Source organism: Mauremys reevesii, linkage group 11 (genome assembly GCF_016161935.1).
Source record: "Mauremys reevesii isolate NIE-2019 linkage group 11, ASM1616193v1, whole genome shotgun sequence".
Classification (NCBI taxonomy): Eukaryota; Metazoa; Chordata; order Testudines; family Geoemydidae; genus Mauremys; species Mauremys reevesii.
This window is the reverse complement of record NC_052633.1, coordinates 15,602,828-15,618,480: the sequence shown is the minus strand read 5'-3', so window position 1 is coordinate 15,618,480 and position 15,653 is coordinate 15,602,828. Positions and strand designations below refer to the sequence as shown.

The window sequence follows — 15,653 nt, the reverse complement described above, 5'->3', positions numbered from 1 at the left end:
AGAAATCCCTTAATGAACAATTATGGCACAGGCCCATGGAGAAGGTGTCTTCAGTAGTTAGTGGCTGGCTGAGGCCTTTGAGGGTTAATGGAGGACATTGTCAAAACCACAAGTGACAGGCTGCCAACTCTCACTGACAGTCAATGGGAGTTAGGCCTCTAATTACTCTTTATGCCTATCAAAAATCTCTCTGTGGAGGGGCAGAGAACCCCCTCCATGAGTCAAGAAGGGGTTAAAGAACCCTTGGGCTCACAATCAGCCCCAACTCACCACACCTGTGAGGCATGGTGGCCGGCCCTTAACAGGGAGGCCCTCAGCTCAGGTGGGGGGACACTGAACCAGACCACGGCTCTAGGTTACTGGCTGAGGAACAGACTGACAGCACTCCCACCCTGAGCCCTTGATTGAAATGCTCAGGGCTAGGTCTTGGCCTTTAACCGTGCAGGAGGGTGGGAGCTGAGACTTCCTGTGCTACCAGCCCCAAGACTGCTGCTGCCCACAGACTGATGTATAAGGTTAAAGCAGTACCTGCCTTCACCTCAAGGGGGTGACATTGAGAAATAACCTTTGACACTCCCCCTCCATCGCTTCTATATATTTTTATTTCCTATGTGTTAGCTTAAAAGCTTTGGCTCTTTTAGCTGCTTTATGTATGGCAATAACAGGCATTAAAGGCCAAAGGTGAATTTAGGGACTTCAATTTTGGAGACGCAACTAACCATGCAAAAATAATAATAAAGGTTGACTCCACTCTTTATAAGGGATATGTTGACACAAGTATAGGGGCGAGTGGCTCTTTGATCCAGCTATTGTATGGGCCTAAGGCAGGCTAGATGGCCTTACCAAACCCTTTAAAATGCAAGTTTGCTCAGCAGGGAGCTCATGCACACCTTTTCAAGGAAATAAGTCCCATGACGATCACATTGCTCATCAAAGCAGCATTCTCTTAAGCATTCCCTGCTCCCACACTAAAACCATTCCAAGTATTGCTGAGTATTGCAATTGTCTGTTGGGAACACATTAGTACCCCCATTACAATGGGTCCTTTAAATACGATAGAGAAGCATATTAACGGCTTGATTCTCCACTCAGCCGGAGCCGTGGAGAGGGAGTTTGACAGAGGGAGTTGATGAGAGTTGTACAGGGATCCTACTCCATTAGTCATAACTGAGCTCTGCTCTGCTTCACCCCCTTCTTTCCCTGCTCCACCCTATCTCTCTCCAGATCAGCCATGACATGTGCCCTTCCACCCGCGAGTGGGGCGAGGAACCCACTGCAGGGAGCAATGGAGCTCCACTAGCTTTACACATGCAGTTCTTCTGCATGGGAGGAATTCTCCAATAGCCTTCTCCAACTCCATAATCAAAACTGGGGAAAAGTGGCCTTAGTAGATTGGAGAATCTGGCCTGATGCATTGAGCAGAAAGGAACGAGCACTACCTCGCTGTCACTAGATGTGATCAGCCCAGTGCAGTAGGAGGCAACCTGACTGGATGGTAAAGAGGCTGTTTGCAGTTGCATTGGCAGTGATATAAATCAAGAGGGGTTCATGTTGCTATCAAGCTGAGCCCTCTCACTGGCCATACACTTGTTTTTAAAACTATATAAGAAAGAACACTCTTTTGGAGACCCCATGGCTAGTGATAAAGCAAGGCAGATGACCCAGGGGGACACTTTCTTCAGACAGCTGCGGACAGGGATTGATTTGTAAAATGTCACGCCTGTGCATCAGGAAGAGAGGATATTACTGAGCCAAGGCAGCAGCCAGCTTTCCCAGCAGTAACGGTTGCTGAACCAGGATCCAGACTTGGATTCAGATGAAGTGTGATGGTATGACCTTGGGCAACCAGTTTTGCAGAAGGGAAGGCTGCAAAGGGGCTGGAGTTGGTGGGAGGTGGGCTGGGATGGGGAGAGGGAAGAATTATGAAAATGTTTCAGCGGCTACACAGCTGTAAAAATGAGGTTGACCCATGGGCTTCTTTAATAAAGCACTATAATACATGCAAAATCAAAATGCCGGCCAGTTAGGAGCTGGTGCTGAAGTGCAATAGAAATCCATTCTATTACATTCATGTCATCTTTGACCATTTTGATGGGTTCCCCCCCTCCCCGCCCCCCCCCCACACTAGTTTGCTTTTCTGGACTGCTTAGCTTTGCTCGTTGGTTGTCTTATTTTCTGGGCAGTTGACCATTGCTCTGTTTCAATTTCTTGCTGCTCTAGATCTGGCCCAGGTTAGTAGAGACAAAGGCCCAGATCCTCAAAGGGACTTAAGCACCTGACTCCCACTGATTTCAATGGAATTGAGGTGCCTAAATACTTTTCAGGATTTGAGCCAAAGTCATTTGCTATGATGACTCTTTCAGTGGCCTAGGTGAAATGAACTGGGGGTAACGGTTTAGCTGGTAGTGGGATACCTAGAAAGCACTATCCCAGTTGGCATCAGCGTGCGTCTTTCTTGGTAGCATTAGACAGAGAATTCAAGGAATAAATACAAATGGAGACTCTGTTACCCTTTCAGGCCTCGTGAGCATCTCTCTGAGATGGGGTTGGGCTACAGCATGCTGATGGGATGCTGCGGGGACCCCTTTTCATTCAAGGCCAGAAAGGATCACATCTAATCTGCTGAGCTGTATGACACAGGCCAATGGCCTTGTGATAGTGCGCCTACCCCTGCTGCTCTGAGAATAGACAGAGGATTGTTGTATACAGCTACCAAGCAGGCAGCTTTCAGGGACACGAGGACTTTCTCCATACTCTGAAGCCAGCGGACCATTAACCCACGCATCCCATTGAGGCACAGTTCAATCACGCAAGCCCAGCCAGCAATGGACTTAAGATGAGCTACTCTAACAGGGCATAGGGTGAGACATCCCCTCAGCTATGCAAACCATTTAAACAGCTGAGTCAAGGGCTATAGAGGAACTGGTGGCTGCGAGCTCTCACTAGGTGGCAGCAGGCAAATAGCAGTTACAGAGCAGATCAGTGAGTGAACTGGTGGAATTAATGCTGAAAAAGAAGCTAGTGCGAACCTCTGAGGAGGAGCTCCATGGAGTCCATAATTTTTGGACTATTATCCGCAGTCTTCAATAACAGGCTGCTGCGCAACCCATGCACTACGCAATTTGCCTGGAGAGAGGTAGTGACGCACATCCCTCCATGGATTGAGGCACAGCAATCAGCATTGCACTCCCCAATTCTAGCCACAAATACCTTCAGTTTATTCAGAGCTAGGAGGGGAGAGGTGGGAAGGCAACAGAAAGTCTCAATAACAGCCGTCGGGCATCATAACAGCTTCGCATCATCGTTGGTCGATGCTGGATACAGACGGGGCAAAGGAGATTGTGTATCTTTTTCTATTGCACCAATTATGTTGGAAATGTTGTAATCCCCCATTAGCAGAAGCCAGTTTTTTAGGAAATAAATAATGCCAGGAAAATCAAACTGTGAATGTATAGGTTAGTTGAAAAAATTACTTTCTAACGGACATGGCGAGTTTCCATGTTAATTCCCTTTCAGCGGGTCCAGTAGCAAATCTGTGCAGTTTATATGTCAAATGGCAATTTGCTCTGTGAACTCCACCTGGGATCTGAAACAATCAAGCTGTTTTTCTCTACTTCCACTGTCACCAGCCACAAAGCTTCTGCTGTCAGAACGTAGCTGACAGTGCTGTCAACAATTGATGAGGCTGGCCCTGCAGTGCTAAGAACAGCAAAAACTTGTTGGTAGAGTAAGCAGATTTCATTCCACGGCCTTGAGAATGGATGTGATGCACAAGGAGGTGATGTTTTAACAGGCACTTTCACAGCAAATTAAGTAAATCTTGTAAGAAACTGAATGTGATCATAAAAGTTGGTTTAAGAGCAAATGTGCCAAAAGCAAACAAATCTGGATCCAATGACCGGCTCGACAGCTTGTATAGAAGCCTTATATATGAACTATTTTACTCTTTTTTAAATAAATGTATTAGCAATTTTGCTCATTTTTCTAACTATATAATTCAATAATGCTGGATGCTGTAAAAATGGGTAAAATCTTGCCAGAAACATTCACATTTCTGCCAATTTTTTTCTTATAGATGCAGAATTATCTTAGGCTATGTCTGAGCGAGGGGGGTGTATGTGCATGAACAGGGGAGCACACCCCTAGTTCCTAGTGTAGACATAGCCTTAGAGAAAATGTGATCTAGCTGTAAGAAAAAGTGACTGAGCTCCAGGACTCTTGGACTTCTTTTCTATTCTGCTAGTAAGTAGCTGTGTGCCTTTGGTGAAATCACTTCATTTCGCTCTCGTTTTATTTAAATGTAAAATGGGATTAATAGTCCCTACTTCAAACAGTGACTCTTGACTGACATACTTTCAGTTCCTTGGAAATATGGCATCAGAAGCTGGATTGCAAATACCTTATTTGCACTGAGGAGCAATTACTCACACTCAATAGTCTCATTAATTTCAACTATTAATTCTTCAGTAAGATACTACTCATACTGGCCCCATATTAGTGCAAATTATAATTAGTACAAAATGTGAGGGATGAATGTGTGAGAAATGGGAGGTGATTGTCCTGCTCGATTTGGCCCTGGAGAGGCCTCAGCTGGAGTACTGTGTCCAGTTCTGGGTTTCACACATTAAGAAAGATGTGGACAAATTGTGGAGCGTCCAAAATGATAAAAAGTTTAGAAAACCTATGAGGAAAGGTTAAAAAACAAACTGGGCATGTTTAGTCTTGAGAGAAGACGACTGAGGTGGGGACCTGATGATAGTCTTCAAATATGTTAAGGGCTGTTATAAAGAGGACGGTGATCAGTTGGTCTCCATGTCCTCTGAAAGTAGGACAAGAAGTAATGGGATTAATCTACAGCAAGGGAGATTTAGGTTAGAGATTAGGAAACACTTTCCAACTCTAAGGGCAGTTATGCTCTGGAATAGGCTTCCAAGGGAGGTTGTGGAATCCCCCTCATTGGAGGTTTTTAGGAACAGGTTAGACAAACACCTGTCAAGGATGCTCTAGGTTTCCTTGGTCCTGCCTCAGCACAAGGGGCTGGACGTGAGGTCCCTTCCAGCCCTACATTATTACAATTTTCACATCTCTTTCAGTGATTGGACATGGAAACAGAATTGAATCTGTCCATTTCAGAGCTCAACATTAGAGCGGGGCAGGAAACAGTTGTCCCGTCTCTTGAGAAATTTCAAGATTTCAAAAAAAAAAAAATCCCATTCAAAATTGGGACAAAAGTCAAAACTTCGAAAATTTTTGCAAACCAAAAATCTGCAGAAGAAAAAAGAAGAGTTCATTTTGAAATGTTTCATTTTGATTTCAACCATTTTTTATTTTTTTAAAACTCTAGGTAGCTTAAATTTGGGGTGGGGGAGGGAGAGAGGGGAATAAAAAAAGTAATTTTGAACTGGGAAACCAGAATTTATTGTTGCGAAAATGTCAAAACAGCACGTTTCAACCATTTCAAAACCTTTTCCAAACATTTTTCAAGTCAAGAATTTTGCCTAAATGGACCCTTTGCCATGACAAGATTTGGTTGCAAAGACTCAGCATTTTTTCAGTGAACAACTGCTTTTGTCAAAAAAATTCCCAACCAACTGTACTCAACGTGCATACCAGAACCATGTCTTGTGTCAGTAAAATGAAGCTCAGGGAGACAATCTTGTTGTGTTGACTAGACGATGCATAAGTCCATTACCACAAAACAGGCAATGTTGTTTCATTAGAAAAGGGAAGATTTGCTGATAATCTTCTGATCAGGAACAGAGTGTTCCAGCACTGCTGAAAGAGATTTCGGAAGTGGATTGATATTCAGTTGTGGGTGTGCTTCTGAGAGATGATCAGCACTGAAGTTCATGAACACACAAAGCATTTTCAGTCTCTTGTTGACTGTAAAATAATAATTAATAAATGGAAACAAATGCTAATGACACTTATTGCAGGCAAGAAACTCCCTTGACTGCACAAATGTTTGCTGTGGACATTCTGGATTTAAATAATTTTGCCCAGGGGCAGAGTTTAGTTGCTTTGTTCACTATAGCAAGCTGCACTTATTCGCAGAAATGGAAAAAAATATTTCCTCCAGAAAATGGTTAAGGAAAGGTACAGTTTCCCACATAGGGAATTCTTGCTTAGGAACAGCAGCTGTATACATGCCCCCAAGTTAATGTCACCTTGGGTCAGAGATAAACAGCTTTGCACAAAGAGAGGGTGGAACAAATGATTTAACAAGAAATCACCTGAAAAGTGGCTCAGGCTATAGTCAGACCTATAGTAGCGACGGCAGGCTACGTGCCTGATCCAAAGTTCATTTTGAAGCCAATGGAAATCTTTCCATTAAGGTCATTAAACTTTGGACGAGTCCCACAGAGAATGTCTTTTTCACCATACAATAAATGACTGCAAAATGAGAACAGGAAGAGGTGGACCGAGAACTCCTTAGCAAAAGGATGACTTGCTTTTGTGAAATCTGTACTCATGTGAGCTGTCACTACTGCATAGGACATTTCTGGTACAGGGATGTATAGAATGCTTTAGGTGACAGTAAAAGGACTTCAGAATTAGTCCATATCATGAGTAATATCAGAGGGGGGGAGATGGGAAAGAACTCTCCTGCTATCTTGTCTATTCCCCTGACTATAAGGTTTACTGGCTAGTTAATAGGTACAGTGAGGGAAATTTGAGCTTATAACCACAGAGAATACCTGGGTAGGAAAAAGATCACTGGAATGAATGAGCGTCTCTGAGAGAGATTTGATAGGTTAAAGAGGCAGAAATAAATGAGAAGCACAAGTGCCAGGCATAAGTTTTAAGCACAACTGAAAAGCTGAAAAAAGGAGATTTTTTTTAATCATAGAAGATTAGGGTTGGAAGGGACCTCAGAAGGTCATCTAGTCCAACTGCCTGTTCAAAGCAGGACCAATCCCCAGACAGATTTTTACCCCAGTTCCCTAAATGGCCCCCTCAAGGATTCACAACCCTGGGTTTAGCAGACCAATGCTCAAATCACTGAGCTATCCCTCCCCACCAATGCCTCTCATGTGCCCCTGAACAATAGCTACCCAACAAAATCATCTTTAATATCAGCAAACGAAACAGCACAATTGACGTCTGACATCAGTTAGCACTTCACAGAATCAGCCCTCAGATGTTTCATTCAGACATGATAGAACTTAGTCCATGTCAAATCCAGTTGGGATAAACCAAGTTGCTGTGGGATCTGGAACTTTTTGTGGGAAATCATGCAGTTCACAGAGAGCGTACTTGGCATCACCATGGCTTGTTCTTATTTTCATGCCTTGTAGGAAGAAATGCGCTGCCGTTCATGGTAAGTTTCAAATGTACACCGTTAGTTATCTCAGTCTTTTTGGCTCAATTTACACTCAGGTGACATTTTAAAACTATTTTCACCCCTTTCCCCCAAGTTCAGTCATTTAAAAAACATTTCAATGTTTTACAGCACGCTCTGGTAATTCTCAATACCGACGATGAAATATGTGGAGATGCGAATGGCTGCATACTGCACCTTCCACCCCTCCCCAAGTGGTTCAGCTTACACAGCAGCACCCACAAAAATGGCCCTTTTGCTGCCATCTTCACCCCTGGGCCGAGGTGTGCGTTTTTCCCACAAGGGAGGAATTCAGTGCATTTCCTTGGCTTTCCCCTTCACTGTTGCCCTTGTTATGACAGAGCAGAGCAAGAGTGAAATCTTTCTAAGAGTCGAGACTGAGGCACGGACTGCAGCACTGTCCCACCATGATGAGAGCCACTGCATGTCCATTTAAGGGTTCTCTGCTGAGTTCCCTCTACCTGGGTCATCATGGTGAGGCATGCAGGAGCTCCTTAGCTATTCTATCAGATAATGTTAGACCATGTCCACCACCACATTTGAGCTGAAGCAATGAAAAAGTGCCTGGAAAGCAGAAGCATGCCAGAGGGGTGCGCTTAGAGGGGCTGTGGAGAGACGTGGTGTAGGCAGCTGCCATCTTATGCATCCAATCCCCCCTGGAGAGGAACTCCACTACTTGGAAATCCATGGAAGAATGGAGTGGGATTGTGTGCCAGTGGAAGAATTTGATCTCAGCGCAAGGATCTTTGGACCAAAGTTGGCCAACAGGAAGTAAGTATCTGGCAAAGACCTTGATGTGTTTAATGAAAGTGCTTTTGACACAGTACTAAAGCTGGCTGAAGTAGCTCAGGCCTGTATTAACCCAATCTCGGCTTCTTCTGATGTTTAATGGAGATTCAGTGGGCACAAACTCATTCACTGTCCAACATCAAAGTCTTTCGGGGTCGACATAGAGCAGGAGACATTCCTCCACTACAGGGCACTAATTATATTTAAATTTTCTGGTGCTCTTTTTAGAATTATTTCACTTACCCGGAAGGTTTTCAAATGATTCCATATTCAGTTAGTATTACCACTTAATTCCCAAATCATTGCAGAACTCAGTGCATGCAGCAGGCGCTGTCTCGTTAGAGAATTTAGGTCACATACTACATGAGGTTTTGGTTTGGATGTTTCCGTAAAACAAGCTAAAGCAATAGTATAAATAATCAAACCTAAGTAGCATCTCTGTTTAAAAACAATGATTTGAAACATTCTGCACTGAGATCAAAGTTCACAAGGTACTGGATGAAAATCCTTTTAAAGTTTTTCCCAGCCCTGTGATTCACAGCGAAGACATTTTGGAGTCCAGAGAATCCATTCAAATGCATATACTATAAACCTTCTGATATGCATTTCTCTTTTCCTTTCAGGTGTACAAATGGAGGAGTCACCTTTCACATGCCTTCAGAAGAGCATGTGAAGAAAACATCTAAGATGTGTCTGCTGTACAGAGTTTTAAGTGTAATGCAGGTAGTGTAAGTGCTAAAAATTCACTTTTTTTGTGCCTTTGACATTTGTGGCATAGAAACCATTTTGCGTAGTCAGCCGCATTATGTAGGTCTGGAGTCCTTGTAAATTAAGCTTCATCATTGACCAAGATCTTCACTGAGATTGGCTCAAGGCAGTATATGGATACTAGTAGCTGTTGGCATCATGAGAGGATTCAACCCGTTTTAGATTGGACATACCCATGGATGTCCATGACTCTTCACAGAGCCTCCTCCATTTCTACCCTGTTCCCCTCAGGTTCTGTGCTACTACCCTGCGGTCTAAATGACTCCTTGAGCGATATATCATCCACCTGCTTCTCTTCATCAGCCTCCTCATGAACCCAGTGGTGCACACAGTCCTGTTCAGAGTTGCTCCTAACATACCCAGGCAAATTCATGTGTGCCTCATTTTGTCTACTGGCATTTCTGCAGACTTTGCTGGAAATCAGAACCATGCGGGAGCTGGTCACCATCTGAGACTGGCTGCTGGTGCTGTGGGTCATGTTGGTGAGGACGGAGCCATATCTGTAATTGCCACATGGAGTCGTCCTTTTCCAGTCAATAGCTAGGTTCCATCTAGTCCAAGTCTTCTTGATCTCAGTCTGAACCTACCAGAGAGAAAAACAAAATCGATCAACAACAGATCTAAGACATAAACTGTAAGGGGAAGGAGTCAAGAGCTAAAGGAAGCCTTTAATCATCTTCCCCTTAAAGCACAATCTTGAAAATTCACATGGTATGAAGCTCCTCCAGCTGTGCAAAATCAGGTTAAAAATCACGTATTAACACTTAAGAAAAATCCCAAATGCCCAAACAAATGTCATCAACTATCAGCCAGATTCTAATTCACTTTCTCAAGCTGTACAGTTCCTTTCTCCAGGAGCCGTCCTATTGTAATCATAGATTCAGATTATAAAGCCAGAAGGGACCATTAGCGTAAGGGGTTGCTGAAGTCAGTTTCCTGCCATGAAGCAAATAGTACAGGGGCCTGTTCAAATCCAGACAAAAATTGTTTCCATTTTGTTTATTTTATAATTCATAACAATTTAGGGACCCAACTGCGTGACCCTATCCCTTTAAGAGTTGCTCAGCAGCTGTAGCACAAACAGCTAACTTGCAACCACCTTCTTATTATATTCTGTAGAAAATCTCCCTTTCTGTCACTCAGTGATTTTGGTTAGGAGCCTCATCCGATCTGTGCTTTAAACTTACCTCTCCGTTGCAGTAACAATAGATGATAGAGACGAAGAAACCCTGAAGGATAAGGAAGCAGAAATCATTAAGGGATAATTGTCATGTGAAGAACCATGTCAAATGTAAGTCTCCTTCCAGCTAAATTCTAGCAGATCTAACTCATGTTAAACATCTTAATGAAGTTTATCATTTCTCAAAGTCTTCCAAGTTCATTCCTGTTTCCATGTTATTTTAGCTACACCCAGCAGAGTTTTATCTGTTGTTATCACAATCTCTGGAGAAAGAAGATGAGGAGCTGGAAGATAGATACTCTCTCTAGCACAACTGGCTGGAAAATGGAAATCCCTTCCCATGAAATATTTCACATTTTGGGGGGGGGGGAAATTGGTCTAAATCAGGATGGAAAGTAAAAAAATGTGAAATGTTTTGTGAGATGAAAATGGCATTTTCTATTGGAAAATTATTCCAATGGACAATTTCCAACCAATTAGCTCTGCTCGCTAATATCTTCAGATTCACGTCTGCAATGTCTGTTTTCTCTATTATTTCTTGAGTCTACATAATCTTGTGGTTATTTGCATCCAGTTGGCATAGTAATTGAATCCATATTGTAGAAAAGTAAATTAAACTCGGATCTTCCTCCCTGAAGCAGAACTTTCCTAACTAGGAAACAAAAAGACATCTATTTTATCACAAAAGCTAATAATACGCCACCAGAGAAAACACACTCACGATATAGTCATCACAATCCTTCCTGTGGTAAATAGCACACAGAGGAGCAGGAGTACTGTTGTATTTTCTCTAGTGTGGAATGAACCCCCAGAGCTCCCAGCTGCTACTAGGTTTAGGAACGCAATGACCAACCCTGTCAGAGCTCCGTAAAAATGTGATTTGCCTTTGGCGTCAGAATTACACTGTTACATAGTGTCAAGGATCAGCAGAGAATCAGAGAGAAGGGGTAAGGGATGAGAAGGACAGAGGACAAACCAGATAATATATCTCGCACCTGGAAAGAGTTGAAGAAGAGTTCACAGTGCATGCGGATCTGCCATCCCAGCCCGGTGAACGTGTGCGGTAGGCACACAAAGACAATATAATGCACCCCGAAGACCAGAATCAGAACCAAGGTGGACTTCGCTAGCTTCCTGTAAGAGAGTTACAAAAAATACAGGAATGAGAGTGGATTGCAGTGAGGAGATCATGTAGACTCATTAAGATTCCATAAATTTGTTGTCTTTTCGACCTCCTACAGAGTAATGACTTCCTATTTTGTTTTTAGCTAATCATTTTCCAGCATAAAAGAAGTCCCAGTGGCAATATGGGATAATTACATTTCCTCAATCCAGCATAAAACATCAAGTCCCACTTGATTCTGTCCCCAAACGTACCCCAACAAGGGTGATTTGTACTGCAGCCATTACTCCCTCAGCAGGTACTTACTACCTGAATTAGCGTTACTAGTGCACTGTTGTACACAAATACTTTTCTATTACATTAGACCTGTGAGAGCTTTTACACTTCCTCTTGAAAAAGCAAAAGCTCTTTTTTCTTGTGTGAAATGCCAACAAGCTCGTGCGCCTAGAGAGGGTTCAGTTAAAAGGAAATGGGCATTTCTAAGAAAACACTACAAATTAAGGGCTCTACTGTGGCTTGTAGCAAAAACTCTTCAATAGGGTGTGGCTTGTAGCTGCAACACCTCAGTGAGGGAACTGTGAAGCATTGCAGCTCCAAAAGGTCCAGTGGAAGTGTACCTACTGCTATATCCCTTGCACGGCTGGCTGGCTCCACTGCTCAATGTGGTGGAGGCTGGGAGCATGGTCTCACAACCACCTCACCCCACCCTCTCTCCTTTTGCACCCCAGGGTGTACCAGCAGGGATCAGTTTCAAACGCTTCCAGAAAATGGCAGAAGTGCTCCCCTCATTAGGACCGCCCTTTCAATACAGCTTTGCAACTTCAGTGTGTCACTACCTAGCCAGCTGCTCGAGTAACTGTGACAGCCACGAGTGTTTTTCCCATTGGCAGGCAGTGAGAAGGAAGATGTAACCTTTCTTTTCTGATGCAGGCCTTTGCACATTCATCTACACTTTTGTCACCTTAGGGTACTTCTAGACTACCTGCTGGATCGGCGGGTAGCGATCGATTTATCGGGGATTGATATATCACGTCTCATCTAGACGCGATATATCGATCCCCGAATGCACTCCTGTCGACTCCGGAACTCCACCACGGCGAGTGGCGGTAGCGGAGTCGACGGGGGAGCCGCAACCATCAATCCCGCACCGTGAGGACGGGAGGTAAGTCGAAATAAGATACGTCGACTTTAGCTATGCTATTCCCGTAGCTGAAGTTGCGTATCTTACATCGACCCCCCCCCACCCAGTGTAGACCAGGCTTTTGGAATACTCTATTGTAATTCACTCTACAGGATTCTACACACAGCGACCAACTGGAAACTGAAGCTAGTGCAGTATGTGGCCAACTACTTGTTAAGCAGAGCATCATGGAGAGAATACATTACACCAGAGCCTGAACTGACTGCCTGTTTGTTCCAGCTGGAGCTTTAATTATATTATTGGTTATAATTATAATGTTCTTGTGACACTGGCAGGCCAGGTGCCAGCTCTTGCCAAGGTTTTAGGACTCAGCTGAGCACTGACAAATTCATTGCTGGAAACTGGTCTGTTTCACCTGGGTGTTAGTATGGTGAAGATGGACACTAGGCAGGTAACAATGTGCTTAGTGTTTAGACTTTATGACATGCTTGTAAGTTGCTGCATGCATTAATCTCACTTGTAATATTTTTATCACATGCTATAAGGTAGTATTTTAGTTTTTGCTGTAATAACTGTACAAAATGTTTGCCCTGAAACTGTCAACCTGACTGAAAGGGCTTGTCTCCTGCTCATTGAGAAGGCTATCAAAACGCAATGGGCCATTGTGGATACCACAATACAAAGACATTGTTAATTCCCCCTGCACACCCATGAAGAGGCTATGTGCAAAAGGGCTCATCCCAGCAGCTTGAATTCTGGAAGAAGGAAATAAAGATAGAGAACAAGAAAAATTTTGCATTTATTTTTCTGTTTGAACTTTTTCAGGAACCATGAAGCAGAAGCAGAGATCCCTAGGGTCAACCTAGGTTAGCCCTATAAGACATTCAGTGCTGACAGATTACTACAACTCTATCATCTTTTGGAACCATAGACTGTAACTCATTGGAATATATATACTTGCCTGCTTTACCTGTAAATAATTCTCTCACTCCTTTTCTTAGTTAACAAATCCGAAGTTAGTTTATTACAGGATTGGCTACAAGCATTGTCTTTGGTGTGAGATCTGGTCTCTTGGAACTGGAAACAACATGAATCTTTTGTGATCTTTGGTTTATGTGGCAACCAACTATCATGGAGTCCAGCTTACCTGGCTGGCAAGATAGAGTGGAATGCCCAAGGGGACTGTCTGTGACTCCATGGTAAGACTGGTATCGTGCTTCGGGAGTTCACATTTGTTACCAGGTTGGTGAAATCTAATTTTTGACCATCTGCCCTAAGATTGGCACTCACTGTTGTGAACCACTCCAAACAGCACAACAGTCCTTCATTGGTTTGGGAGCTGGTTAAGCGAGACACCACCTCGCACCTTGTAGAGATGCTTGACCTTGCTTGAGTTAAAGGTAGACATCTGCTCGCAGGACATTCTCCACGTTGGGTGCTCAGTTTGGAATGCACTCCCTCCCCTTGATTCACCAGCCTCAGAGTTGTTACCCTGCAGGACCCATCTGTTTTCTCAGGAGTTTGGTAGATCAATGGGTTGACTTGGGTCCCAAGTGGTGATGGTGGTTATAAGGGTAAGAGGGGATTTTTGAGAGTACACCTCTATAAGAGTTCTGTAAGCATTTGTGTGTGTGTGATTTTAAATTATATTTCATTATGGTTAGGTGTGCTAGAGTTGTAGCCTCTGCTGGATAGATCTAGATTAATGAATAAATTAGTACTGTCGATTAATCGCAGTTAACTCATGCGATTAACTCAAAACAATTAACTGCGATTAAAAAAATTAATCACGATTAATCGCACTGTTAAAATAGAATACCAATTGACATGTATTAAATATTTTTGGATGTTTTTCTACATTTTCAAATATATTGATTTCTATTACAACACAGAATACAAAGTGTACAGTGCTCACTTTATATTATTTTTTATTACAAATATTTGCACTGTAAAAATGATAAACAAAAGAAATAGTATTTTTCAATTCACCTCATACAAGTACTGTAGTGCAATCTCTCTATCCTTAAAGTGTAACTTACAAATGTAGATTTTTTTGTTACATAACTGCAGTCAAAAAGAAAACAACATAAAACTTTACAGCCTACAAATCCACTCAGTCCTACTTCTTGTTCAGCCAATTGCTAAGACAAAGAAGTTTGTTTACGTTTACAGGAGATACTGCTGACTGTGTCTTATTTACAATGTCACCTGAAAGTGAGGACAGGTGTTCACATGGCACTTTTGTAGCCAGCATTGCAAGATATTTACATGCCAGATATGCTAAACATTCATGCTTTGGCCACCATTCCAGAGACATGCTTCCATGCTGATGATGCTTGTTAAAAAAAGAATGTGTTAATTAAATTTGCGACTGAACTCCTTGGGGGAGAATTGTATGACTCCTGCTCTGTTTTACCTACATTCTGTCATATATTTCATGTTATAGCAGTCTTGGATGATGACCCTGCACGTGTTTGTTTTAAGAACACTTTCACAGCAGATTCGACAAAACACAAAGAAGGTACCAATATGAGATTTCTACGAATGGACACAGCTCTCAACCTAAGGTTTAAGAATCAGAAGTACCTTCCAAAATTGGAGAGGGACGAGGTGTGGATAATGCTTTCGTATAACTTAAAAGAGGAACACTCTGATGTGGAAACTACAGAACCCCAACCACCAAAAAAGAAAATCAGCCTTCTGCTGGTGACATCTGACAGATGATGAAAATGAATATGCGTCGGTCCACTCTGCTTTGGATTGTTATCATGCAGAATCCGTCATAAGCATGAATGCATGTCTCCTGGAATGGTGGTTGAAGCGTATCTTTAGCATATCTGGCACATAAATATCTTGCGATGCTGGTGTGACGTTGCACTCCATAATGTTTTATGGAAATGCACTTATGAGTATGAATATGATGTAACTGGAATATGCCTTATGCAAAAGATCTCTTGTAAGTTACCATTACACAGCTTATGATCTACTGAATATATTCTTCCTATTTGTATGCATGTATCATTCTTGTATCTGAAGCTAGAAAGATGAAGTATAACTCTACGGTCCTATTGTAATTATGCAAAGTGTGGGCCATTAATGGTGGTTTAGAATCTTGATGGCTCCCACTGACTAGGACAATTGGTTGAAGATGGTTTATTTACCTGCAAACCTTCCTGTATGTACAGGCCAGCCCTGGAAGAATGGAGGCTGGGGTCTCACAGGACATGTGAACATATCACATGATACTGTAATCCATCTTAAACCTGGTGCTTTTCCTTTTAGGAGGAGGGGTGGGGACCCAGAGAGACAA

At 42.8% G+C, this 15,653-nt stretch overlaps 1 protein-coding gene across 5 annotated transcripts in view; it reads right to left on the bottom strand.

The window, feature by feature from the left end:
• Positions 1-7,060: 7,060 nt before the first annotated feature.
• Positions 7,061-15,653, bottom strand: part of PTH2R (parathyroid hormone 2 receptor) — a 159,664-nt gene continuing 151,071 nt past the window's right edge. For all 5 annotated transcript variants that reach the window (XM_039493538.1, XM_039493540.1, XM_039493537.1 and 2 more), the window contains 3 exons: positions 11,075-11,213; positions 10,087-10,128; positions 7,061-9,482 (listed from right to left, as the gene is read on the bottom strand). In XM_039493538.1, coding sequence (XP_039349472.1) covers positions 9,093-9,482; positions 10,087-10,128; positions 11,075-11,213 — 571 coding nt within the window. In that variant the 3' untranslated portion in view covers positions 7,061-9,092. The remainder of the gene's footprint in view (positions 9,483-10,086; positions 10,129-11,074; positions 11,214-15,653) is intronic.